General features: G+C 41.5%; 2 protein-coding genes across 2 annotated transcripts in view; one reads left to right on the top strand and one right to left on the bottom strand.

Moving 5' to 3' along the window:
- Window positions 1–10,606: 10,606 nt before the first annotated feature.
- Window positions 10,607–16,660, bottom strand: ptgesl (prostaglandin E synthase 2-like). The gene is made up of 7 exons (XM_034091877.2): window positions 16,311–16,660; window positions 15,368–15,556; window positions 14,811–14,866; window positions 13,869–14,021; window positions 13,085–13,285; window positions 11,667–11,784; window positions 10,607–11,250 (listed from the first exon to the last, which is right to left on the bottom strand). Exons 1-7 carry the CDS (start codon window positions 16,614–16,616, stop codon window positions 11,122–11,124), a joined length of 1,152 nt encoding a protein of 383 aa, XP_033947768.1. The 5' UTR covers window positions 16,617–16,660; the 3' UTR covers window positions 10,607–11,121.
- Window positions 16,661–20,760: 4,100 nt separating this feature from the next.
- The window catches only part of LOC117453132 (ral guanine nucleotide dissociation stimulator-like), a 98,032-nt gene continuing 90,881 nt past the window's right edge, over window positions 20,761–27,911 (top strand). The window contains exons 1-2 of the mRNA XM_071204334.1: window positions 20,761–20,915; window positions 21,322–21,420. Of these exons, the coding sequence (XP_071060435.1) occupies window positions 21,400–21,420 (21 nt within the window). The 5' untranslated portion in view covers window positions 20,761–20,915; window positions 21,322–21,399. The remainder of the gene's footprint in view (window positions 20,916–21,321; window positions 21,421–27,911) is intronic.

The following is a 27,911-nucleotide window of genomic DNA, read 5'->3' as shown; positions in this document are numbered from 1 at the left end:
GCTTGTTGTTATCCTGTCATATTTTTTCAAAATAATCTCACAATGACCAAGTTGGCTGTAATAAGCCTCTGTCTAAAATGGACAACATTGTTAGGAGATTGAAACTATACTGCGATTCTGCACTGCGGTCAACTCAGCCGCCTTTCGAGTTTGTTTTTTCAAATCAGCTGCTCTTCATTATTCCTGCTATATTTGACGAGTGATACAAATATTTGTTACCACAAGTTCTTAAGGAAACTGACACTGTTGGACTCGGTTCTAGTTTGACTTCTACCAGAAATAAAATGAAGTACTTTTACTGTGTACTTTGTGAGTAATCCTCTGCCATAGTCCCCTCCATAATGCATGTTTTTCTGCTATCTTTGGTGAATGATAAAAAATAATTTTACCATTACTTCTTAATGAAATTGATACTGTTTGACTTTGTATTAGTAAGCATACTACTAACAATACATTGAAGTACTTTTACTGTGTGTATTTTTTGAGAAATCCTCTGTCAAAGTCCCCTGCTGAGAACAAAATCAAGCCACTTCTGCTAAGTTTGATGAGGGAATTATTTTGTGTTGCTATTAGTGCTTCGTGTTGGACTCGGTACTACTGAAACTACCCCCACAAGCACTATGAAGTACTTACTGTGTACTTTTCCAATAATCCTCTGACAATGTCCCCTCCTGAGAACAAGAATGCATGTTTCTCTGCTATTTTATAATAATAATAAGCGTTTAAAAAAAAAAACCTTTCTTCATGAGACTTATATTGTTGGACAGAGTATTTTAAGAGGATGGTAGACTTGATATCAGCAATACTTCCAGTCAGTACTCCGGCAGCAGCATTTTACACCTTGGAAAGTCTTTAGAGTCTGGCCTGGATAGCTGGTCTATCCTTCAGCAAAGTGACACCCTCTTATGATGCTGCGGTCTTTTAACATATAATTGTTCCTCTGCCGCTAGTTTGTTCCTCACAGATTCTTTTAGTCTCATCAGCTTCATCCTTCCATCAGTCCCAGTCAACACCTCCAGCACACTTCCAGTGTCTGACTCCATATGATATTGTCCTGATGCTGTAAGGGTGATGCCCCATGATCACAAAATGACACCTCTAAAGTCTGAGTGCCAAGGACCTCATAATATGTCTGTCATTAATGTTACATCACCCATTATAACAATTTGCTTTCCTTTTTCTCTTCTCTTCTCTTAACTGAATAGTCCTGTCTTTAATAATACAATGTAAAGTCCTTTTCCTGCACCATTTTAAGGCTTCATAACAGGCATTTTTACTGTATGTGTTTGGAGAAATGACACAATAAATGGCCCACAATTGTACTTTATAAACTATGAATCTTGTGGTGCTTGAAGAACACACTGGCTAAGCCGGCCAGGTTATACAGTGGGACAAAAAAGTATTTAGTCGGCCACCAATTGTGCAGGTTCTCCCACTTAAAAAGTAATTTTCATCCTAGGTACACTTCAACTATGAGAGACAGAATGGGGGGAAAGAATCCAGGAAATCACATTGTAGGATTTTTAATGAATTAATTGGTAAATTCCTCGGTAAAATAAGTATTTGGTCACCTACAAACAAACAAGATTTATGGCTCTCACAGACATGTAACATCTTCTTTAAGAGCCTCCTCTGTCCTCCACTCGTTAACTGTATTAATGGCACCTGTTTGAACTCGTTATCAGTATAAAAGACACCTGTCCACAACCTCAAACAGTCACACTCCAAACTCCACTATGGCCAAGACCAAAGAGCTGTCAAAGGACACCAGAAACAAATGTAGACCTGCACCAGGCTGGGAAGACTGAATCTGCAATAGGTAAGCAGCTTGGTGTGAAGAAATCAACTGTGGGAGCAATTATTAGAAAATGGAAGACATACAAGACCACTGATAATCTCCCTAGATCTGGGGCTCCACGCAAGATCTCACCCAGTGGGGTCAAAATGATCACAAGAACGGTGAGCAAAAATCCCAGAACCACACGGGGGGACCGAGTCCATGACCTGCAGAGAGCTGGGACCAAAGTAACAAAGGCTACCATCAGTAACACACTACGCCGCCAGGGACTCAAATCCTGCAGTGCCAGACGTGGCCCCCTGCTTAAGCCAGTACATGTCCATGCCCGTCTGAAGTTTGCTAGAGAGCATTTAGATGATCCAGAAGAGGATTGGGAGAATGTCATATGGTCAGAGGAAACCAAAATAGAACTTTTTGGTAAAAACTCAACTTGACGTGTTTGGAGTAGAAAGAATGCTGAGTTGCATCCAAAGAACATCATACCTACTGTGAAACATGGGGGTGGAAACATCATGCTTTGGGGCTGTTTTTCTGCAAAGGGACCAGGACGACTGATCCGTGTAAAGGAAAGAATGAATGGGGCCATGTATCGTGAGATTTTGAGTGATAACCTCCTTACATCAGCAAGGGCATTGAAGATGAAACGTGGCTGGGTCTTTCAACATGACAATGATCCCAAACACACCGCCCGGGCAACGAAGGAGTGGCTTCGTAAGAAGCATTTCAAGGTCCTGGAGTGGCCTAGCCAGTCTCCAGATCCCAACCCCAAAGAAAAGCCCCAAAACATCACTGCTATAGAGGATATCTGCATGGAGGAATGGGCCAAAATACCAGCAACAGTGTGTGAAAACCTTGTGAAGACTTACAGAAAACGTTTGACCTCTGTCATTGCCAACAAAGGGTATATAACAAAGTATTGAGATGAACTTCTGTTATTGACCAAATACTTATTTTCCACCATAATTTGCAAATAAATTCTTTAAAAATCATGTGATTTTCTGGATTTTTATTTTCCTCATTTTGTCTCATAGTTGAGGTATACCTAGGATGGAAATTACAGGCCTCTCATCTTTTTAAGTGGGAGAACTTGTACAATTGGTGGCTGACTAAATACTTTTTTGCCCCACTGTATATGCCTTTTTTGGAGCCATTTTTTGCAATATTTATTAAAATGTCACTAGTTATTTAAACAAACCACTATCTGAGGATAATACAAGCAACCATAAAACCGCGATTCCACCGGCGACTTCACCTGCAAGCCATTCTCATCCAAATACTGCGTCACCTTGGTCACTCACGAGTCTAAAAACCAACTCATGTCAACGCACGTAAGCAACATGGGCGCCAACGTGAGCACCCTCGTGACCAAAATATTTGACGGCGCTGATTGGCTGAAATTATGTTTCGGCGGCACAGTTTACTATTGAGACTTTTGCAACGTGCTGGTTGCTGCTGTTTGGCTCGGGGGCTCCGCCCGGTAATGATAAACTAATGCCATGGGCAAGGCCAGGCAGGAAACATGTGACTTATCAGTAACTTTAGACATCGTAACACAATTTTAAACGAGATTGTATTGTAGATTATACATTTTTGTGATACCAATTGTATGATATTTACCTTGTTCATTAAAAATTAAAATATATATATTTTTTAAATAATTTTTTTTTTTTTTTGTATGTGGCAAGAGGTGGGGCGGCCGCCACTGCTGTGTCGCTTATATGATAAGTCTAATTAGTACAAGCAGCATAACATTTCACCATGTAACTAAAGATTGTAGTCAGGGAAATCAGTTTGACATATTGAACTAATAACAAATCACCTCTGGCTGGCAGAGAACTCTGCTCCATAGCTTCTCTTGGACGTAAAATCACATGTACATTTTACATTTATATTCAATTTAATATTCCATCCCTCACATACTTTTGTATATATAATAACTTATATTTTGTTTTTCTTGTTATGCTGCTGCAACACAAACATTTCCCAAATTGGGATCAATACAGTAATATCTTATCTTAATTAAGAAATATAACTATAATTAGTGTAGCAGCTGACACCTATTTTCAATATGGATTCATCTACCATTTATTTCTTTAGTTCAATTTTCATCTATAAAAATGTCAAAATAGTGAAAATGTTCACGAGGCAAAGTGCAAGGTTATATCTTTAGATGTTTTGTTTTAGCCTACAGTATGTACTGTATGTCTTAATGCTCTTATATGTGACGGTGTGACTTCCATGAAACTAATATGTTATATCTTCCCAACAGACGAGCTGACAGGAAGCCTAACACTCTAACAACCACAACATTGCAAAGGCGAGTAAATGTAAATTAAAAACGATTCACAATTTTTTGATTTCTTCTTCTTTCTTGCAGTGAGGTGAAGCTGACCTTGCACTTGGTGCCAGTAAGGATGTTCCTCACGCAGGCTGAATGTTTCACCCTCCTTACTGACACTTGATTTGCAATGCTTCACTAATTGTCATGTCCCTGGCTCCGTAGGGACACTTTACCTCCAGCACAGTGGAAGACCCTACCAGACCATCTGGAGATGCCCCCAACACTCCTGATTGGGAGAACCACAAACCTGACTCATGGAACTGCATCTGGGTTGCAGTGGTGAATGCCCTGACGCCCTCACATTCATTCATAGTCCCCCACTGTACAGACAAAACACCATCATGGGCCTGTTGTTGCCCTAGCATCCTGGCAATAAGGGAAGCAGTCACATGCTTTGACCTCAGGACAGCTCAAAGTTGCTGGCAGTCAACCTTCCTTTCCTGAACAAATGCCAGTTTGGGTTGGTTCGCTGACCAGTGGTAGCCACCTGAATTGCCCTCTGTTGCTCCTCAGACAATGCCATGCTTGCCACAATTGCCTCAGGTCCCTGATGCCCAACAGATTTGAGAATTTCAGGAACAGTAAGTGTTTCCAAGCTGTAGTGTTCCTCTTCTGGCTCGGGGGAGAGAAGCCAAGAAATTCCTGAGAACCTGCCCCCAAGTCTGTCCCTCAGCCAGTCACGATCTTCGGAGGTGGGCTCTCTTGTCAGCGGGTTGAATGAGTCATTGGTTGGAGGAAATAGCTCCTCCACTGAATGCATACGTTTAGCTGCCTTTGGCTTCTTCTACTGACAGGGGGTGTCAGTGCAGCTGAAATTGTGGATGGCAAAGATGGCTAATGCAGCCGCATGACTGCATTTCCATTTTCCATGTGGGCATTCACATTTTGTGGAGAGAATTCCCTCTTCTCCTGTAGATACCTGTGGTGGTTTATTATTATTTAAAATATATTTACATTTGTAATGCCTTCCCAATTATCCCTTTAATTGTTTATAGCCTACTGTATGTTTATTTCATGGATATTTCTGTGTTTTCTGGTGTGTAATATTTGTAATCTTGGGGCCTCTTCTCTTTAACGTCTACATGCTACCACTGGCTCAGATAATGAAGAACAACAACATAAGTTACCATAGCTATGCAGATGACACACACATTTACATAACCATTTCACCAGGAGACGATGCTCCAATTCAAACACTGAGTAAGTGCATTGAACAAATCAATGACTGGATGTGTCAGAACTTTCTCCAATTAAACAAAGATAAAACTGAGGTAATGGTTTTTGGAGCCAAGGCAGAACGTATAAAAGTTAGCGCTGAGCTTCAGCCTGCAATGTTCAAAACAACAGATAAAGCCAGAAATCTAGGTGTAGTCATGGACTCTGACCTGAGTTTCAACAGTCACATTAAAACAGTTACTAAATCAGCCTACTATCACCTAAAGAACATATCTAGGATTAAAAGACTAATGTCACAGCAGGATTTGGAAAAACTTGTCCATGCTTTTATCTTCAGTAGACTGGACTACTGCAATGGTGTCTTCACAGGTCTCACTAAAAAATCCATTAGAAAGCTGCAGCTGATTCAGAACGCTGCTGCTCGAGTCCTCACTAACACTAAGAAAGTGGATCACATCACTCCTGTTCTGAAGTCTTTACACTGGCTTCCTGTGTGTCAAAGAATAGATTTCAAAATACTGCTGCTGGTTTATAAAGCTTTGAATGGTTTAGGCCCAAAATACATTTCTGACCTCCTGCTAAATTATGAACCATCCCGATCTCTCAGGTCTTCAGGGACTGGTCAGCTTTCTGTCCCCAGAGTCAGAACTAAACATGAAGAAGCAGCGTTCAGTTATTATGCTCCAAATATCTGGAACAAACTCCCAGAAACCTGCAGGTCCGCTGCAACTCTGACTACTTTTAAATCCAGGCTGAAGACTTTTCTTTTTGCCGCTGCTTTTAATTGAACTATTCATATCTTAAACTGCACTGTAACTTTTATCCATGTATTTTTTCTTTTAATGTTTATTTTATTAGCTTTTCTTTTTAATGACTGATTTTAAATACCATTTTCTTAATGTATTTCATTTTTTGTAAAGCACTTTGTGTTGAAAAGTGCTATATAAATAAACTTGCCTTGCCTAATAAAGATTTCATGTGACACATAAAATGGATTTGTTGATGGGAATTAATAAATTAAATTAACTCTAGGTTAACGGTACTCTTGATATCACTACTCACCGACACTCTATAAACCTTGTCCCTCATGCTATCCCTGACAACACCGGTAAGCACACCTTCATCTAGGCTGCACTGTTTTACGTGTCCTGACTTGTAGTGGTTCTCTCCTCTATCTACAGTCTTCTTGTCATCTTTGTAAAACGATATCAGACTGGTAATTGACACAGCCATGACTTCTAGTTAAATTCTGTGTGGCTAAAATGAAAAGTTTTGTTAAAATATGCAATCAAAATATGTCAAAGTCAGCTTCAAAGCGTCACAAATTCTACATGTGTTATACATCCAGAAATATCGTTTTCCCACAGTGTGACATGTATACATAAAACAAAACAAAACGGGCCTAGATAACCAGGGTATACATTAAACAAAACGGGCCTAGATAACCTGGGTATACAGTTTAAAATGTTAATAATATATTAATTAAGTGTGCAAAGTGCAGTTTCAGTGCAAGTCAGTTGAAACGATCTTAAGTTGGCGTGATGTTGAAGTCGTGCGACCCTGCTGCTGTACTGGCTTGTAGTTCGTTTATAGCATAACGTTAGCATTTCGCTTTTGGCGACTAGATTTATGATTCAAAAATTATAAAAGTAGGGTAGACATGTGGAGATTATCCGGCTGAACAAAACATGATCCCTCTCTTAAATGTGTGTCAACCACAGACCTTATTTCGAGCTATTTTCCAAAATCCTATGGAGAATTTGCATTGTGTTTTTGACGAAGGAACCGGAAGAAGTTTACTTCCGGGTTTTAGGACGCGTCACTGCGGTTCTCGCAGGCTGGAACGGCTGGAACAGGCGGGAGTTGAACTCTGACGTCACTGTCGAGCCGTTAGTGGCCGACTCCGCCTATTAAGGGCTTCTCGGCAACTCTGCAGAATCCTATGGGTGACGTCACGGACCCTACGTCCATTTATACAGTCTATGCTTGGAAGCCAGTATCCTCGAGATTGAGAAACGGCCATAGGCTCCCGTGAGCTGGGCGCGAGACAAGGTAGGTCTGGCCAGAGCCATTTAATAGAAGAGTTACGACATCTCCGTTCACTCCAATGGACCACTTTTTTACAGCAATGGCGGATCGTGGAGCCTGTCAATCGTTCCCCGGAAGTTAGCGCCAAGGCTGGCAGAGCTGTGGAGTTGCAGCATAATACACCGTTCGTGACGGACTTTTAAAGGTAAGAAGAAGTTTAAAGATGTATATTGCGGATATTATCAGTACATCTGATTCAAATGAACATGTGTATTAAAGGATGTCAGTGGATTATCCCTAAATTAGTAGATTTAGGGAACGTTTACAGATAACAGATTAAGCTAGCATACCGAAGCAAGTTAGCAACACACATTGAACAGCCTTTTAATTGTAAATTCCGTTCTCTTAATGTCATTTCGTCCAACATGTTGAATTAGAGAAGAGGGGCTTCTAAACGGGATTGTATGCGGGGGTGGAGGGAGTTAAATATTAGATAAATATAACTTTGGTGCGTGTAAGAGTGAGTGTTTTTAGCAGAGCCATATTGTGTCCTTGTGATTATGTTGATTATTACCCGTCTGTATAATGTTGCAGCTCAGCTGATTTTGGATTGATGGCAAAGGGAGAGGGAATTAAGTGAGAGTGAAAACACAAGGTACGTTTAATACTACTGTTTTATATAAGTAAACACGTTATCTCCCCAAGGCAATAGGTGTGCTATATAGGTGTGTATAACCCTTTCTCCTGTCTGTTGCTCCCTCTCTCAGCACAAGAACCAGAGGGGGATTCAATGGAGCCTGAATACCTGCACTGAGACCCTCACCCTGCACCCTGAGTCTCAACTCTCAGTGTTTTTCAAGCCTTTCCCTGTTTTTTTGTATTAAACAAAACATTAAGCTCTCCCAATGGTGTGGTTTTCGTTTTGTGAAAAAGTGCAAATGCAGTGTTTGTATATAAATCACATATTTTTTTGCTGTTGGTCATGAAATTGCTCCTGCTGACTTGAGCCAGCCATTTTTTCCTCCGCTCTGTGTCAGTGGGGAAGCCGTACATTCGTACTCCTTTCTCTGAGCGATTTGAGCATCCCCAGGCAGCACAGCAAACCATGGTGGCGACTAGGAGGCAGCACAGCAAACCATGGTGGAGACTAGGAGGCAGCACAGCAAACCAGGACAACACGGAGGAAAAGGCACCGACAAACTGCATGATATGCTCTTCTATGTTTATTGAATTCCATGTATTTGCAATGGATGTTCCTAAAGCAACACATTTAACATCATCATCATCATCATATCCTGTCGGTCTCCTGTCCTTTCTGAAAGCCATAAAGACAACATTAGTCATTTAGATAACTTGTGTCCTCAATTACCAGGGGATTACTGAAACTACCATGAATTTAAGAAAATGGTAGAAATGAATCCAATCTGAATTTTAAAGCATTACTTTAGATCCCCTCCCTCTAAATGTATCAATAAACATTATAAAGTGATCCTCCTGACTACCATACAAGTTTAAGAAGATAATATTGGTTTGAAAGAATTCAAAGCTATAAATAAACAGCAACAGGCTCTTTAACCAAGGCACTGTTAGTAACATGTAAACTAGTTGTTCACACTAATCCTAATATTATCACTTAATATTAGCAAATTCGATTTTATTTTTGAAAACATATTGATGTAAATACATACACATATCGATTTGTTGTATAAATATTGCAAATCAAAACCTTTATTCACTAATAATTACCAAAAATCGTAGTTCTATCTCCTGTTATCAATGCATTCACATTGCCCGCCATGAACTTCCGGGGAACGATCCCTCGTCTACATGAACCACGTGACGATAACCGTTTTTGGACTTCCGGTGTCGTAACTCTTCTATTAAATAGCTCTGGGTCTGGCGCGTGAGTCAATCAAACTTTCCCAACGTGCCACTCAACCATTTTTGTTTTATTTTTTTTCTTCAACATTTTATTGAATAACAATTTCTAACATCAAAGAAAAGGCACCATTTTTAACTGAACATTACTTAGTAAAATAGCGTGCATATTTTAGCTTCAAACCTGTAAATATCTGAATTTTAAAACATTTTTGATAAAAATAACTACTTTCTTAAAGGTGGGGTAGGTACGTTTCAGAAACCGGCTCGAGATACACTTTTTGTTATATTCCATGGAATGCTCTTAACATCCCGATAGCAATGAATATCTTAAGTGCTTTGACAAAAAATCCATAAAAAAATGTCATCTGTAGAAGCCGTAATACTGTAAAAAGTACAACCAATCCGTTTAGCCGGCTCGGCTAAAAAATAACTGGATGGCCTACCTGCCTGTCAGCCTCCCATCGGGGCACAAATGTATCATTGGTCATGTGCGCGTTCGTGTGTGTTGGAGGAGGGGCTCTGTAAGGAAGTGGCAGATTTTCTCCGGTTGTGTATTTTTAAATTCTAGCGATCTCGAGCCGGTTTCTCAAACTTACCTACCCCACCTTTAATTTGCATTTTTTCTTTGTGTTTTTTACTCTTACGGTGTATTGATGTGACTGTCTGTAATGCACCAACAATCCTTGATTTAAAATGGATGGTTAGAAGGATGAGTACAGTGGAGGTGAGCTGATGGTTTTAACAAGTGAGGCTTAGTGTTTGTACCATTTAGTACCACAACTTAAAGACAATTGGTCAAATCTGACCTATACATATGATTGATGGAAAAACTACAATATTCAGTACACTGACCCAATATATAGTCTACCTCGGACAGGAAACAATCCTGCACATGTTTTAAAAGTTCTAACACAAATCCATGTTTCCTGTTATCAATGTTTTACAACTTTGCACATTGAGTTGGTTTTAATACAATTAATTTAAGAACATTGATCTGCAGTTCACATATTAAATAAATTCAAACTGGCAGCTCACCAGTTTTCACGTTTTATTAAATTGAACCCCAAAGAGAATAGCAACAGATAAGCTTATCGATACCGTGCTGTCAAGCTGATCCTGAATCAGTTACACAGAAAAACATCGGCTGAAATAGAGACAAAGCTTCAATGATCTCAAAAGTGTCTGCATTTAAAACCATGTGGAAATAAATGATGAACTCAGTCATATGGATCAATAATTTCTATCACTTTAAGTGTTGCATATTGACTTCTAATTGATCCCATTATTCGTCTGTACAATTAGATTTTCATTTATTTATTTACAGTCAGAGATAGGATTGCAATTTTGTATGATAAAATGGTCAAAAACTGGAACAAAAATAATAAGATATTTCTACATTGTTTTAATTTTCATAAATACAATACACTTGAGTCCTTGCAGGAGCCAAAGTCTTTGGTTGAGAACCACTAAATTAAACCATTTGATCTTGGAAGGAAAATAAACAATAGACAGTAGGCTACTGTGTGTGAAATAAAAGCAGATGCCAAATTACATAATATTTTGGGTAATGGTAAGTAGAAATCCTGTCGGCAGTATTTAATGGGAAACACAGTTATTGCAGTTCCCACATCTCACCTGCAGGTGTCAGTACAATGTCATTTAACAGCTGATTTGAATGTTTCTCCATAAAGCAGCTTGGAAATTGTAGAATTAGATGTCGCCCGACAGAAGTTTCATGTATGTCATCTCTGTAACTACAGCTATGTCTGCGGCTAGGTTTAAATTATTGTGAGTCCAGCAGGATCTCTAATCGTTTTCATAACAAAAGCAGGCCATCTTGCTGCTGCCCGTCTCCCAGGAAGGTTTACTGTTCAGTCTCTGAGGCTCCATGTTCCACTCAGGTGCGGCCTTCGTGGTTGAGCGAGGCGCTCTCCATCCGTCTGTACCAGGGTTTGACCTTGGAGTTCTTCATCATGTCGTCAAACGCCTCCAGGCCCTCCATCACTCTGAGGACGCCGAACACCGCCTGCAGGGGGGGCAAACGGGGGAAAAGATGAACGACAAGGTGCAGTGAGGTTGTGATGATGATGAAACACCAAAAACCAAACTGCTTGTAAAAATATCAAGTTTAAGGTGCCAAAAGAAAGGTAATTGGGTAGATAAAACAAGTTTATCCTCTGTATGGTGGCCATCATAGGACATCCTAGCTTAATTTCGATCACATTGTTCAGTACTAAATATATGTATATATTAAGACACACAGTTTACTCATTTTTCAGCATGTGTAAACCTGTATACCACAAATTAGGGTGATTACTTATTTGGTGGGTTCTGTTTTTAGAATGTTAATATGTGTACATGTATTATGGTAACCTTTCTTTTGTTAGTAGAAAAATGCCCTATGAGTTTTATAAACGAGACCCCAGGACACTAGACACTCACTAGGTCTGCGAGGTTGGGCTGATCTCCGCCCATGAACTTCCTCTTCTTGCCGATGGCTGCCACCCAGTCGTTGACGGCCTTGTACAGATCCTCTCTGACGTCATCCTGCAGGTTGTGTCTGTTTTGAAATAAAAAAGGAAATTAATCACTATTTTGATATCCAATAAAAGTCTAAACTGCTAAAAGCCGCAACCTGAAACCTTTCCACCTCACAAGGGAGATGCAGTTCCTCATGTTAAAGACTAACCTCAGTTTCAAAAAGAGGCCCCATTATGCTTTTTGGGGTTTTCCCTTCCCTGTAGTGTGTTTTAGAACTTTTTATTTGGTTTGCGAAGATAAAATCCAAAAGTTCCCCCCCTGCCTGAAACGCCTTGTTGAGATCTCCATAACAGGTTGAATACTTAAAACGAAAGTTAGTTATAATCAAATATAATCAAATATAATCCATTATATTCTTATATAACTCTAAAGAAAATGTTTCATATGTTATGTTTTTCTATATTTACAGTATAAACCAAGTGGCTCTGGTTTCAGACAGAGGGTGAAAAGTGCTGCAGCACAGGCAGCATGAGAACAATAAAGAGCTTTAGGAACATTAAAAGGTCACCTATCATGCTATGTTTAGGCAATAGCATAGGTCTCAGATATATAAAAAAACATGTTTATGAAGTGTTTTGGTCAAAAAAACTAAACAGATCACCCATTCTAGCCATGCCTCATATCCCTCTATTTCTCTTCCTGTTACAAAAGTGCTGAATCTGTGAAGCTTTTTTTTTTTTTTATAAACTGAAAACATATCAAATAAGAGGGGGCAGAGCTTCTGCCGGCTCCTGCGGGACCTGGCAGACACTGTCTAAAATGCTGCGGTGATGAAACGCAAGGATTATTAGATCAAGGATTATTAGATCAAGGATTATGTCTGAAACAGTCTGGAGCTCAAAGGCTTTCTCTCTTGCCGGTTATACCACAAGGCGAGTTCCTTTTTATTTCCTGCTTCTTCACACACATGCTCTCTCCAGTACAGGTTAGCTCTGAGTGTTAGCCATGCTTGCTAATGTAAACAAAGACTATTACGTCCAAAACACGTCAGGAATTGTTTCTGATACAGCAACGTTTCTGATAGTGCCGTGGGTCCGTCATATCTGATGGCAAATCTGGATCAGCTCCGTTGTACCCCCGTTTTTAGAGATTTGCGCACGGAGGAAAAGAGAGAGGGTTTTATTTTCTGACACTTTGTGAGTTCCCTGACACACCGGGGACACATTTATGTATAAAAGACATCAACAAGTGCATTTTACATGATAGTTCCCCTTTAAAGCATGAAACATGTCACAGTGAGTAGAGGAACAATATACAAACATGAACCTTAAAGGAGCATTATAAGTTCACTTTAAGATGTATTTTCTTGTGTAACTCACCGACTTTTCAGCCTTTTTGCGATGATGTACATGGCCGCAGCACCAACATATTTGGCAAAGAAACCTTCCATGGGGCTAAACTTGCCCTCGCGCACAATGTAGTCGAAAGAGGCCATGGCCTCTCCGGTGGTCCGGTACACGTTGGGAGATATAAGATGCACAAGCCATTCATCAGTCCACGTACGCCACTTAATCTCCTCTCTGATAGGGGTAGAAAACAGACGGTACAGTTCTGACAACACAGCTGCAATAAGATTTGCATGAAATCTAAAATGTGCAACTGTATAATTCTGATGTGGACTAAACGATTGAATATTTGCAGAATAATACAGGACAGATTTCCCTTTCTGTGTACATTCTCAGAAAGACTACCAGGCCACAGAGTACAACCTTTCAAAATAAGAGTATGCTGATGGTCATAGTTAATGACATTGTCACCCTTCATTTTGGGCATCTTTTGGTATTGCTGCTACATTCATTTAATATATGATTGCTGCTTCACAACTTTGTAAATACCATTTGTTGTGTGTAGCAAGAGGGAAAGCAACATTTCCCAAGGCTAAACACAAACAAATATGGATCGAAAGAGAATGTTTTTGTTAGATGTGAATTGAAATTTGTTTTTAACACCCTCGAAAAAAATCCACCACTGAAAAGTATTTCAACAAATAGAACACAGAGTTTAAACACAATAAAATAAGCTGCAAAGCATTCCGATGTGAATTTAGAATGCAGCGCTTAATAAATAAAGCTTGGAGTGACTGAAAACAGCAGCAGGTCTCACTTCTGGATCCCCTTGTCGGGGTACAGCTCCAGGCTCTCGGCCTCAGTCAGCATCACCCAGTACTTGTTGTTGTACTCCGTCACCTCCTTCCCACGGTCGTTCACAGACTTCATCGCTGGGTAGCACTGCAGGATCTCCGCCATGCTTCTCTCCCTGAGGGACAAAAAGACCCGATTGAAAAAAAGACAGTACACCAAAATTACAGAAATATATTTGCTCGCTTTCCTTTATTACTGGGCAATTTATGAAGGGAAACTATTGTTATAATTATAACCTGCTAATGAGTTTGTTGATTGATCATTTTACATGTTCGAGTCGAAGGTAAGATTTGTTCTACATTCAGTTTAATGTCATGTATGACAAAGAGAAGCCTTAACCTGTTACATTTTAGACACTGTAACCAGCTTATTTCTAACATTTGTGCTTAAAAGATGAACACTTTGCCATTTATCTTAAAAGTTTCAGATTAATTTAAAACAGACATTTTCGTATAATTCAGGGGCCCTATTATTCTCATTTTCAGATTGTGCCTCTACTGTGACATGTCTCCGTGCTTTAATGTTCAAAAAGCTCTTTATTGTTCTCATACTGCCTGTGCTGCAGCAACTCTGTTCACCCTCTGTCTGAAACCAGAGCCCAGTCTGCTCTGATTGGTTAGCTGGCTGGCTCTGTTGTGATTGTGCAACCGCTTAGAGATGTCCCGCCCCTTAGCCTATCACGTACAATGTGTTGGAGCGCTAGCCAATAGAAGCCATATTGTTACATAGTGATGTCATTAGGAAGTTAACACGAGTCTAACATAGGCGTATCTCAGAAATATATATTTTTTAAATATTGCCGAAAATAAAAATGTTAAAACATTTTTAGTCGCTTATCCTTTTACTTGTCACATTATAATAATTATTTCAAAAAGCATATAATATGAAGGAAGCTCCAACTTACTTGTTCATTAAATGAGTCCTGAGGGAGCTGATAATGACTGTTGAGTCATTCAGTTGCTGCAACAAAAGAGATGACGATCAGGTTTCTTTGAGAATAACTGCACATTCATGGATAAATTAATAAATCACCACCAGTTTGATATTTGTATTTCAGCTGACAGCATTTATTATAAAAAATTATATTTTCTGAAAATGTGTGATGTGATCTTAAAGGTCCCATGTCATGCTTTTCCGGTTATTACCCGTACCCTTGTGTGTTATGAAGGATTTTATTAGGGATCGACCAATATGGCTTTTTCAAGGCCGATACCGATTATTAGCAATCAAGGAGACCGATAACCGATATTTGGAACCGATATACATTTGCAGTAAAATCAGAAAATCTTGGTGTCAAAATGTAGAATAACAACTAATGCTTAATAAACTTTTCAACATATATTCTAGTAGACCTCAACAATGGAAATATGATCAGTAGAAATGGCCATGACATGGGAACTTTAAGAAGTGTTTTTATAGTATCTGAGGTGAGGGGAGCAAAAATAATTCCTAGTGTCTTACCACTTCGCCGTCCACCATGAGGATGGGCACTTTTCTGTAGTCTGACCACTTGATCTCCTTCCTCATCACCGGGTTCACCTCCACGATCTCGTACGGCAGCCCATGGTAGTCCAGGAAGGCTCGCACTTTGCTGCAGAACGGGCAGGTCTTGTACTGGTACAGGACCAACTTCAGACCTCCTCCTGAGACCTGCAGCAAGGAGAGAGGATCCACCATCAAAGGCTCATTCTAACACACTAACATGGGTCTATATATGTATATATATTAAAGATTTACCCACGATTTGGGACACGATAACATAGATAGCATTGTGGGTATCTATTACATCTGGGATTAGATCATTTGACTTTAAAATCACCCCCTTTTTTATTCAAAATGAATTAGTAAAATAAATGCGCAATTTACAACAAACAATCGAGGAGGTAGAATAATACAATACAAATATATATATATTTATTTATTAATACTGGATTTGTATTTATTGATGCATTCTTCACAATACATTATACTGCACTAAGCTATACTAATTTATGTTAAGATGTTATACAATATTATTTACATTTTTTTTAAATGGTATATTACTGTTACTATACTATACCTTTAGTTGTGTTGGAATACAACTAAATGTAGTATTAGGTGGAATTGAATTGAAGTACTCAGGTAAAGTACCTCAACATTCTAGCACTGCACTGGTTACTAGAAAAGCTGTCAAATGAATGTCAAAACAATAAAGCGTCCCATTTCACTCACGAGAGGTAACGTTAGGTGGTTATTGTAGTATTAAATTGAAATAATCAAGTATACAATGTACATGAACTTAGTTCCAGCTGTGACCCTGTCTGATGACATGAAGTTAGGCAACAATGAAAAAACAGCCTCCAGAGATCAGGGGGACTCTGACTGACAGTGTGACCGCGTTAGAGGCTCAGGTGACCGGACTCACGTTGGTCTCCTCCTCGGCCAGGTGCTGCTGCAACCTGAACTTCACAGTGTGGTATAAACCCAGCCCGGCACCGACCAGCACGGCACAGCCCAGCACCCTGCCGCCGCCTCCAGCTCTCCCTGTCTGCAGAGAGGACAGCAGCTTGGAGCGGTACCCAGTCCCGCTGGTACCGAATGCCCTCCTGGACCCAAGTGTGCTCACATTCCCCAACAGGTAGGAGGAGACGATACCGGGCCGGCGTACTGGTGGAGACTCCAAAATACTCCAACCGACCTTACAGAGGGTCCTGCTACAGGCGGCTGCCATGTTGGTTGGTTTACAAAAAATCCCAGAGTGCACCACGAGGAAGAAGAAATCTAGATGGTGTTGCCCTCAGCTCAGACTGTCAGGCTTTATTGAAAATCTGAGACAAGACGGATAATTATGATTTATCACCAAAAGTCAAACAAATAAAAAGCAGGCAAAAATGACACACACATAAATCACTGATTTTCTTTTTTAAAACATGGGATATTCAGATTATTAATAATATACGTTCTGATTATTAATACAAGTTACAACATACTATCAAATAAAACTAGTCGCAAAGTAAAATCAAAGCCATTTAAATAATTTCCGACATCAAGATGCAACTTTAAGATAATATGAGATGAATACACCTATATTATTCCCTGTAGGGACATTCGTGTCCGAACTAGGTCCGTGCAGCGCCATAAAGATAGAATATTATCTGGGTCCGTGTACGTTTTGTTAGTTTGATTTATCGTTTGAACCAAAAGCCAAAAAACGAAAATACCAGCCTTTTTTCGTTTTTGATTTAAAACGGAAAACCAAAGCCGTTTCCCGTTTGTGTTGTCTGAATCAAAAGACGGATAACGAGAAAACCTAATAAAAAAAGTCTGTACGTTAATTTGAGATTAATACAAGTATGCAAGCTCTGTGCATAACTTTATTTCGCTGACTTCCGGTTTGTACTGTGTCGGCAAATCCAGTGTCCAGCTTGTCGCTGTGTGACAACCATTGAACAACGTCATGTTTGTTGCATACCTGCAAAATGTACCTGTGACAAATGTCAGCGATGTGAACAGAACTGTCACCCTACTTTCACCTGCACCCAGCAGCAAGCGGGAGAACAATATATCATACAGTCGACCCCTAAAACAGTTCACACAGTAATGGAACAGTTGTTAAGCATTATTTTGTCCAACTAGTCTCTACATTATGAATTTGATGTTTGTCTAAACTGCTAAGAAGCTGACCGCTGAGTTAGAACAGAAAGACATGCAGGCCATAATCACTAGACGCTCAAAAGAGTGTGTGTAAGGCTTACATGAACTGAATTGAAACACTGTCCATTAGTTGATTAATAAACAAGACATTCAAGTCAAAGTTTTAGGCATTTGCATTTGTAGCATGCTGTAAATATAGACTATGAATGAACACGTGCAATGTGGAAACACACAAATAGGTTTATTCTCAATACTCATAACAGTATCAGACACAATGACTTTACTGAGAGTGAAGATGAACATAATAGTTACTGTATGGCACTGAAGACAAAATACAGTATATTGCATTTACCTCTTCCTCTAACTCTCTCTCCGATATTGGCCTCCATTGTTGTGCACATAACTCTTGACCTCAAGAGACTTTAAGATGATAGTTTGGATTGTTTGAAATAGGGCTGAGGTTCTTATCCAGTCAGTGTATAACCTCCAGAAGACAGCGGTCGGCACAACCCCAGTTAGTAGGAGAGACAGGAGTACCAGCACAGCAGCAAAACCTAATCCAGCAGCAATCCACCCCAAAATGAAGGCCCACCTGAAAAAAATCGTTATATTTAGCATTAAATAACGTACACTTAAACTGATATAGCTTTTTTGGGTGAATAAAATAAATGTTGCTTCTGCCCACGTCCTCAGCAGTACATGGCTATGCTCCTATATGTTTCTCCACTGGTCTACTGTAGGTAATACACTGATTATGGATATATACCACACACTACCCCACTTCAAAAGACCAGAACTATCCCCTTAAGGGCAGCTGTTGATGTTCACAACAACAAAAAACGCATGCAGATGGTTGTAGTCTGTAGCCAGACAGTGGTAGATCTGGCCGTGGTGGAGCATGGTGGTGGAGCATGGTGGTGGGCAGCAGTGTGACTTATAGCTGTCATGGTGATGTTCATATGACAAGGGACTGCCAGCTTGAACTTTACCGAGAGCAGAGTCCACTAGTGGCACCTCACAGGGATACCTAGTGCAGAAGCAGCGGTGAAGTCCTTGTAGATCCCTGGCACTTTGAGGGCAGACAGATCCAGCAGCTCTCAGAGACATCAACACATAAACTATTCTGTGTGCATAGCTTACTTTCACAGAACTACTAATCTCTCACTTTACTCTCTCTGACATTGTTCTCTGCTTTGGATTTGCGGACATCCCAGCCATGTTCTCTTCCGGCTTGGTTTTACACACTGTGGGTTTAAGCAAGATATAGAAATGATGAGACATGATGAGTGTGTAGTTTTAGCATTTGAATTACAATGACATTATTCTCAGACTTGCCATAGTTCTTGGTTTGTACCACTGCTGCTCTGTACAGCTGAGTACTGGGGACCCACTGGGAGTCATGTGATGGAGCAGGAGAGTAACACACGCCACACCTGCAGCCATGATGCTCCAGCTCAACGGGGGTCGAGTCTTTCAGCCCCACCTGTAAGAAGAGAAACAAAATAAATATGTATTCAGTTTGCTTTGTATTATTTCTTTTATGGTACAATTTTGGTTTCATAACATTGTGCTATTTTAAGGAGTACAAAATAAGTCATATCTTTGTTCCTATATGACTTTGTTCTTTTCTATACTTACAACTTCTTATACTGATATGAATTGATTTACTTTTACACTATGAACGAAGAAAAATAACTCTTTAACAACAGAACAGGAAGAAAAAAACACAACTGTGACCTCTGTGCAGCACACACATACCAGTCAGTCCATTTCTGGGGAGTAGCTACCTTGTGCTAGTTATATTAAAGTTGATGTTTTACTATTGGCTGTGTCTAACCTGTCTAAAATGAGCCGAGTCCCCAGGAACATGTTGAACCAGACGGTAACTAAGACAGTAACACTTCATCCTGACCTCACTGTGGGGCCTGTCCTCATGGACCTGGAGCACAACACCCTGACACATACAAAAATACATAGTATGTTCATTAAGAATGCACATAAGGTCCCTCCTCTGTCTTTCAATGTAGTCAAACTTGTTGAAGAAAAACAATAAGTTTAACGTTACAGAAATAAAAGCTCAATAACTCACCCTCCTAATTGTAGACGTAACTTCACAAGTACAACTTGAAACATGTCTCCCGCTTGCTGCTGGGTGCAGGTGAAAGCAGGTCGACATTTCTGTACATCACTGACATTTGTCACAGGTAAATCTTGTAGGTATCGCAACAAACATGACGTTGTCACACAGCGACAAGCTGGACACTGGATTGACCAAATAACTACACACTCTTGTTTACATTAGACACGTTATTCAAAACCGACAGCCTGTGTGTTGTTTGCAAAACACTGCCACTGAAATACCACACTCAATTATCAAACCCCTGCCCCCAGAATGCAGAAGCGTCTAGTGGTTATGGCCTGCATGTCTTTCTGTTCTAACTCAGCTGTCAGCTTCTTAGCAGTTTAGACAAACATCAAATTCATAATGTAGACTAGTTGGACAAATTAACAACTGTTCCATTTACTGTGTGAACTGTTTTAGGGGTCGACTGTATGATATATCGTTCTCCCGCTTGCTGCTGGGTGCAGGTGAAAGTAGGGCGATAGTTCTTATCTTATCTTGTAGGTATGCAACAAACATGACGCTGTCACCAGTCTATGGTTGTCACACAGCGGCAAGCTGGACACTGGATTTACCCAGCGCTATATAGATAGATTCTATTATATGGCTCTGGTTTAAACGAAAAATCAAACTGACAAAAAGTACACGGACCGAACTACTACTTTCGAAGGTCTATTGTTATTTATGGGAAAATTATGAATTTTTCATTATATGTTTGAAAAATAAAATATAAACTGAATTGAAAGTGTATATATTTGATTTTTATTTTACTCGTTTATTTTTTGGAAATTCACAGTATGTATGTTTCATTGTTAAACATTCGTAATGCTTCTTTAGCTAAAGTATGCATTTATCTTTATTATATAGTTATATGTATTTTGGTTTTATTAGTTTGATATTCAAATGTTGTATTACTATACTTAAATATTTAAATTCTATATTTTTTAGGATCTAAAGTTTGTTGGTGAAATGGAATTGAGGTGTGTTCAGGAGTGTCTGTTTCGCCAGTCGCTTTTAATAGGTCGCTAGAGATGGTGCGTTCATGACCGTCGTTCTTCTGAGATGCTCTTCTTCTCTCCCCGACCGCAGCAACAGCAGCAGCGTCTTGTCTTTCAGTGAAAGCGGAGACTCCTTCTCAGCTGCAGCATCCATTTAAGCATCCGTGTTACAGTGGTCAAATCAGTCACATCTTCCCCGGGACTGACCACTCCTCACTGGGATGTCGTCGTCGAGCAACGGGGCGCGGATTTAGTCGTGAGTGCCGGAGATAGACGAGACTCCTCGGTTGTGTTTTTGAGTGGAGGCAGGCAGAGGAGCGCCGATGGATGAAGGCAGCAGGAGGAGACAAATACAAAAATGATAATCGCTGAGGTTTAGCTGGCTAGCACGCTAACATTAGCTAGCCCACAGCTAACTAGCCCTTGGTTGTTCCCCCCCTCCCCGTTCACTTACCGATGTGGTGTTTTTCCTCCATGAATAAACACCCCTTAATTTCTTTTTATATGGATGTCGAGACATGCTGGAGCCAGTGAAGACATTTTCTCTCAAGGATAAAGAACACTAGCTGTCTACTAGTCTCCTCAGCGTCAAAGCTAGTTAGCATCAAAACCATTGTTTTGTATTATTATTATTTATACATTTTTCTCCCTTATCCGTGAAGAACAAGATGCCGACAGAAAAGGTCTGAACGGTGAACTCGCATGTACAAACACTCCATGAAGGTCATGATACTGAGAGAATGATCATGCTGGAAAAACAGGTAAGAAATGATTTTTGCAGTAGCTGGGTTCATATTTAAAATGCACACCTGAGCTCATTTGCATATTGGGTGATTAGGGTGTTAATTTGACCTTCTTTGTGCTTGTATCTGATACAACTATGGATTTGTTCTTTTTTAATCCTTTTTCGCCTTTTATTACGGTTTTGTCAACGATAACCATGCACTATTGTTGCATGGAGGCCTAGACATGTAGAGTGATGGAGAATGACTTCAAACCGGGTAATTTATAGTCTTGTCCATGAATAAAAGACTAAAACTGTCAAATTAAATATATGAGCTACATGGAAAAATCAGAATCAGCCAAAAATAAATTCCATGCTTTTTTAAATTTATTTATAAAAATGTGCAACAATAACATAACATTTAGATTAGAAAAGACAAAACATCAGAAGGTTAAAGGTTTAAGGTTAAAAAAAAAGGTTGCTTTAAAACTGTAAAACAATTACATAATAAACAAATATGTTTACACTATGAGTACATTTTAGACACGTTTCCTATTAATTATAAATTGAAAAGACAAACAAATAACTTTCAATTACAAAAAACTTAAAATATTGGCTTGAATAAAAAAAAGGCACATTTTTAATGAATAAGATTAAAACAAATAACAACAATACATTAACTGATTTTATAGCAATCAAGATAAACTATAGGTTACTTACGTAACCCCAGTGTCAGAGTAACATGAAGTGAGATGTCTCACTATGGGATGCGCCTCATCGTGGAGCAAACAGAAGCATCAATCCTGATTGGCTGGTGATCTTGACGTCAGCGTCAGGGAATCCACCCACCCTTTAAGTAGCTTGCGCCACGACACATGCGTCATTCAAAAATAAGCACCTCTTCTCGCTTCACCATAGCAAGGAGGGCCGTCTGGTGAGACATCTCACTTCATGTTACTCTGAGTGCTGGGGTTACGTAAGTAACCTATAGTTCTCATTCATAACACTCCATTCGATGTCTCACTATGGGAAATTGTAGCTCCCGTATTGCCAGACGAGCTTATCTCGAAAATCACCGAACCAACCAGAACTTTAACAGGTAGAGCTCTGACTCAACTAGGTGCCCAGCACTGCTAGGAGTGTACAGATAGCGCATGAGTGCCACTGGCTCGCTTGGCAGCTGCCAGGGTCAGCTTCATGTTACACTGTATTCAGATTGTACCACTCACGGGCCAAGCCCAAATAGCCAAGCGCTCTGGGTGTGGGTGTAGGACAGTATGTCCCTGCGTAGTGGGAGCTGCCACGGCTACCTGGACAGCAGCTGATATATCTCCGCTAGCCAGTACATAGCTGGCCAGTGCGGAGCTATCAGAATAAGTGTGTGGCATTGCTCTCTCACTCTGGCCAGAGTTGGGGGTATCAGAGCCAGGGGTGGGAACGCGTACAGAAGGCCCGGGGGCCAATCGTGCGCGAGTGCATCCACGCCTAACGGTGCATTTAGATCGCGCATCGAAAAGAACAGCTGACACTGAGCGTTGTCTTTCGATGCGAACAGATCCACCGCGGCTCTGCCATAATGCACCCACAGCTGGCTCACAATCCTTGGATGTAGAGTCCAGTCTGCGTAAAGTGGTGTACCTCTGGCAGTAGATCTGCCCCGAGGTTCATCACTCCCGGTACGTGCGTCACTCTCAGGGAGAGGAGACGTCTACCGCTCCATAGGATAAGTTTGCGCGCCAGTGTGTGTAACTGGAGAGAACGCAAACCCCCTTGGCGGTTAATATACGATATTGTGGTCGGATTGTCTGTCCTCACGAGGACGTGATGTCCCCTGAGGAAAGGCAGAAAGCGTTTTAGGGTGAGAAACACCGCTAAAAGCTCCAGGTAATTTATGTGCGCCCGCTGGAGGTCTCTGCTCCAGAGACCCCTCACCGGGCGACCTTCATAAATACCTCCCCAACCTGTCAGACATGCGTCCGTGGTGACCACTTTCCGTGAAAAGACAGCACCCATAGGCACACCTCGTACTAGAAAAGTCGGGTGCAGCCAGTGGCGCAGTGCCATTACGCATTTCACAGTAACATCACTCTTTAGGGTTTAGTTTTAGGGCGGCCACCCAGCGCTGAAACTCCCTCATGTGTAAGCGTCCCAGTCGTACGACCAGGATGGCTGACGCCATGAGCCCCAGCAATCGCAGGCATGATCTGAAGAGAACATGTTTGCGCAGCTGGAAAAGAGCGAGACAAGCTCTGAAAGCTTTCACTCTTTCCGCTGACAGGCGAGCTGAAAAGGGCACCGAGTTCAGGCGTAAACCCAGGAAGAGTATAGTCTGCGCGGGGCACAACATGCTCTTCTCTGTATTTATTATGAAACCCAGGTCGAGCAGGTGCTTTACGAGGACATTTGTCTGCGTAACAGCCTCCTGCTCCGACTGTGCGAGAAGCAGCCAGTCGTCCAGGTAGGTCGCCAGGCGAATACCCTGTTGTCTTAACGGGGCTATCGCGGCTTCCGTACATCGTACAAACACCCTTGTACTGAGAGACAGACTGAAGAGGAGTACTCTGTATTCATAACAGATCCCCTGAAATGCGAATCTCAGATATTTCCTGTGTGGGTAATATACTGGGATGTGAAAATACGCATCTTTCAGGTCGACTGATGTAAACCAGTCGTTTTGTCGCACGAGCCGCAGCAGAGATGTGTGAGTGAGCATTCTGAACTTATATCTTTTTAGATATTTGTTCAGAGCCCTCAAATCAAGTATTGGCCGAATTCCGTTCCCTCCCCGTTTGGGAACGAGGAAGTACTTGGAATAGAAGCCGCCCTGACTCTGCTCGGCGGGTACAATAGATATAGCCCTCTTTTCTAGGAGTGAGAGAATCTCTCTCTCCAGAATGAGGGCTGACTCTCCTCGGGCCTGCGAATGCAGAATGCCCGAGAAGCGAGGAGGGGTGACAGCGAATTGGAGTCTGTAGCCCCGTGTTACTGTCTTGAAAACCCAAGCAGATGATGTGAGCATCTTCCACTGCATGCTCCTTAGAGCCAGTGGAGATGTCACATCTCCTCCCCTCTGAGTCTCTATTTGTTGTGTTATGGGGCCCTCTAGTGTCTGAACACAGTGGTGCCCGATTCCGACAATCCCCACCGGCACTGCGCATGCGCATGACGGTCGTGCCCTTAAAGCCCCAGCCGGCACTGCGCATGGCGGTGGTGCCTTCACAGACCCGCCTGTAATCCGCCTTTTGAGAGATGCCGTAGCTGCTCTCAGAAGGGGAACAGTTGACGGGCTGTTTATTGGTTTTATTGTTTTTCTTTTCATTTTTTTGAGCTGCGCCCTCGGCCTGAAGCCTGGATGCGTCAGCGGCAAATGTTTTATGACAGAAAAATCAACCAATGTGTGACATGTGTTTGTGCGGACTTGAGGATGGTGTTGAGGCATCTCTCAAGGCGGCGGGAACACATCTAGAGCTGGGGAACCGTGGACTTCCAGCTCTGTCACAGAGGGGAGAAGGAGGGGCTGTCACGCCGCTCACTTCTTCTTCCTCGACTGTTGGCCGAAATTCTGGGTTGGCTGCGCCTGAGCTGCAGCCGGAACCGGAGATTTTCTAGGCCAGCTCGCCCTTGTCTCCAGCCTGGGCTGGGGACTCGGGCGGACTGCGACCTCTGCGTCTTCGGTGCTTTAAACCGAGCAGGGTTCGAGGCAGCTTGGGCGAAGGACTGCTGCTGCGAAGGACTGCTGCTTCGGCAGCGGCTGGACCCTTCGAGGGAGGCAGAGGTGGAGTGCCTTGTCCTCCTTCTTTTTCGACTCGCACCTCCTTTGCGTGGAGGCGAGAGCGGAGCCGAAAATTCATATCCAGCACATCTTCCTTTTCCCGGTCTGGGAGGTTGGTGAGGTTGAGCCATCTCGCTCTTTCCTGCACCACCATGATCCCCATTGCCTTGCCCGTGGCCTGGACGGCGCAGCGTTGGACACAGAGACAAATATCCGTGACCGCTGCCATCTCGTCCAGAGTGGCTGCCCCCGGGTTACCCGACAGGTCCTCGCAGAGCTCCGCTTGGTGAGCGGTTAGCAGCGAGGACACATTCAGAGCCCTGGCGGACAACGCTGCAGCTTTGTAGGACCGTTCAGTCATTGTCGACTGAAATCGGTCCGACTTTGCTGGCAGCGTGGGGTTCCTGCTTGGTGAATCATGCAAAATCAGACCTACCTTACTTTCCGGGGAAGAGAAGGGCGAAGTCGTTAAGCTTGTCCGGCTACTGTAGAGATGTGCTCTGAAGCGAGAAGAGGTGTTTGAATGACGCATGCGTCGTGGCGCAAGCTACTTATAGGGGGTGATTTCCCTGACGCTGACGTCAAGATCACCAGCCAATCAGGATTGGCGTAATGAGATTGATGCTTCTGTTTGCTCCGCGATGAGGCGCATCCCATAGTGAGACATCGAACGGAGTGTTATGAATGAGAACTATATTGTTTTTACCTTTGCTACTACTGGTGTTGAACCCTGTTATTTAATAGCTAGATCATTTACTGAATTTAATCATACTGCTCATACCCCTTTATTCCAGCCCTGTTAGAGAAACGCAGATTTTGGGTCCTTAGCTTGAAAAAAAAAAAAAGCTAATGCCTGATCAGAATTCTACCGGAGATAAAGTTAAATTCTGCTGTGATAATATGCCACCCTGTTCTAAACCACTTCAAGGATTATTTCTGAAACAGTATGGAGCTCAAAAATGCTTTTTCTCTTGCAGGTTTACCACAAGGTGAGTTCCCTTTTTATATCCTGCTTTTTAAACACATGTGCTCTACGGTACAGATTAGCTCTGAGTGTTAGCGAGGTTTGCTAATGTAAACAAATAGGAGATTACGTCCAAAACATGTCAGGCATTGTTTCTGATGGCAACTTTCTGTGGGCCCACCGCCAATTTGACGTCATATCGGCAGCACATCTGTATCTGCTCGTTGTACCCCCATTCTTAAAAGATGTGGGTACGGAGGAAAAGAGAAAGGGTTTTATTTTCTGACGCTGCGTGAGTTCCCCGACACACCGGGGACACATATTTACGTATAAAAGACATCAAAAAGTGCATTTTGCATGATAGGTCCCCTTTAAGTATTAGCGCCTTTTTGGGCCCAATAGCATCATGTAGACCAAACTGTAGTACCCCTATTTGGCCACCATGACAGTTTGTTTTAGCACTTGCTGTACTTCGTTGGAATGCTGGACACTACTTACAACCAAGGATCACTATCATTGGCTACATAATGGAAATAGTATGATTGCAGTTGCTCCTGGGAACACAGCACTATACAAATGAACTATATATGAATATATGTTTGTTTTTTTCATAATTTCATAAATGTACCACTACTGTATAGTAGAGGTGTAACGGTTCACAGAAGTCACGGTTCGGTTCATACCTCGGTTTGGGGGTCACGGTTCGGTACGGTTTCGGTACAACAAGGAAAAGGAAAAGAAAGTCCCAAATGCATAACAGTAGTGCAAGTTTTGGTATGAAAATAAGGAACTCTAACATTTGGAATCATTAACTGTATTACACAGTTAAAAACAAACCACACACACACACACACACACTTGAAAATATTAAAATAAATAATAAGAAAGTGTTTGAATCACAATCAATAAAAGGCAATACAGAACTGTATCTCCTGATGTCAAAATATAAAATAAATACAATGATAAATATAAAACAAAATAAAATCTGTACCTTTAGGAGCAATGTCTAACATGTGTAATTAACTTGTGAGTGTGTGAGCATTATGCCTAAATAAAGGTACTCAAGCTTTACTCTATTTTCAAGTTGTTCTTCAAAAAGATGAGTTTGTCTACGTTGTCAGTAGTGAGGGCAGATCTGTGGGCGGTAACTACGTCACCTGCCGTCGAGAAAACCCTCTGGCTGGGGACTGAGACTGACTCGGATGTGATTGAGCATGTTTGACGTGTTAACACCAGCATACCGCACCGCTGTCGAACAACGCCGACACACCGTCCTCGTCCGATCCACAACTCGCACCCCATCATTGTTGTAGTCCACAGGGAACCCGAAATGTTCCCACACACCTGATTTAAAAGAAGCAGGTGGGTCTTCTAGCTCCTGTGTGTTGTGTGAACTCGCCGTAGCTGCTATCTTTTCTTCTTCATGTATTGTGTTAGTTTTGTTGTGTTTTGTTCTTGTTCTTCATTCGTTATTTACGGGCGGCTGGCTTTTAGGCGCAATACCGCCCCCTGGATTATATATAGTTTAATACTGCCCTGAGTGACAGACTTTTTTCCCACTCGTAAAAAAGGCGTATTCAAGGGAAGTGTAGGAATTGAGACACAGCGCAACTGAATATTCCGTGCATATCCAGGCCATGCAAAGCTGATAGTGTTTGAAGTGTACATAATGGTTCAGTGGAGTTTTCTTTCTTCTTATGACCCTTACAAATGTAGTAGTGTGTATTTGCAACCACTTTCTGTCTGTTTTTCCTGCTTGAAAAAATGACTGAAATGATGAATCGATTATCGA

Source organism: Pseudochaenichthys georgianus, chromosome 9 (genome assembly GCF_902827115.2).
Source record: "Pseudochaenichthys georgianus chromosome 9, fPseGeo1.2, whole genome shotgun sequence".
In the NCBI taxonomy this organism is placed as follows: Eukaryota; Metazoa; Chordata; class Actinopteri; order Perciformes; family Channichthyidae; genus Pseudochaenichthys; species Pseudochaenichthys georgianus.
Note: the sequence above shows the minus strand (reverse complement) of the source record. Positions and strands in the feature narration are given on the sequence as shown.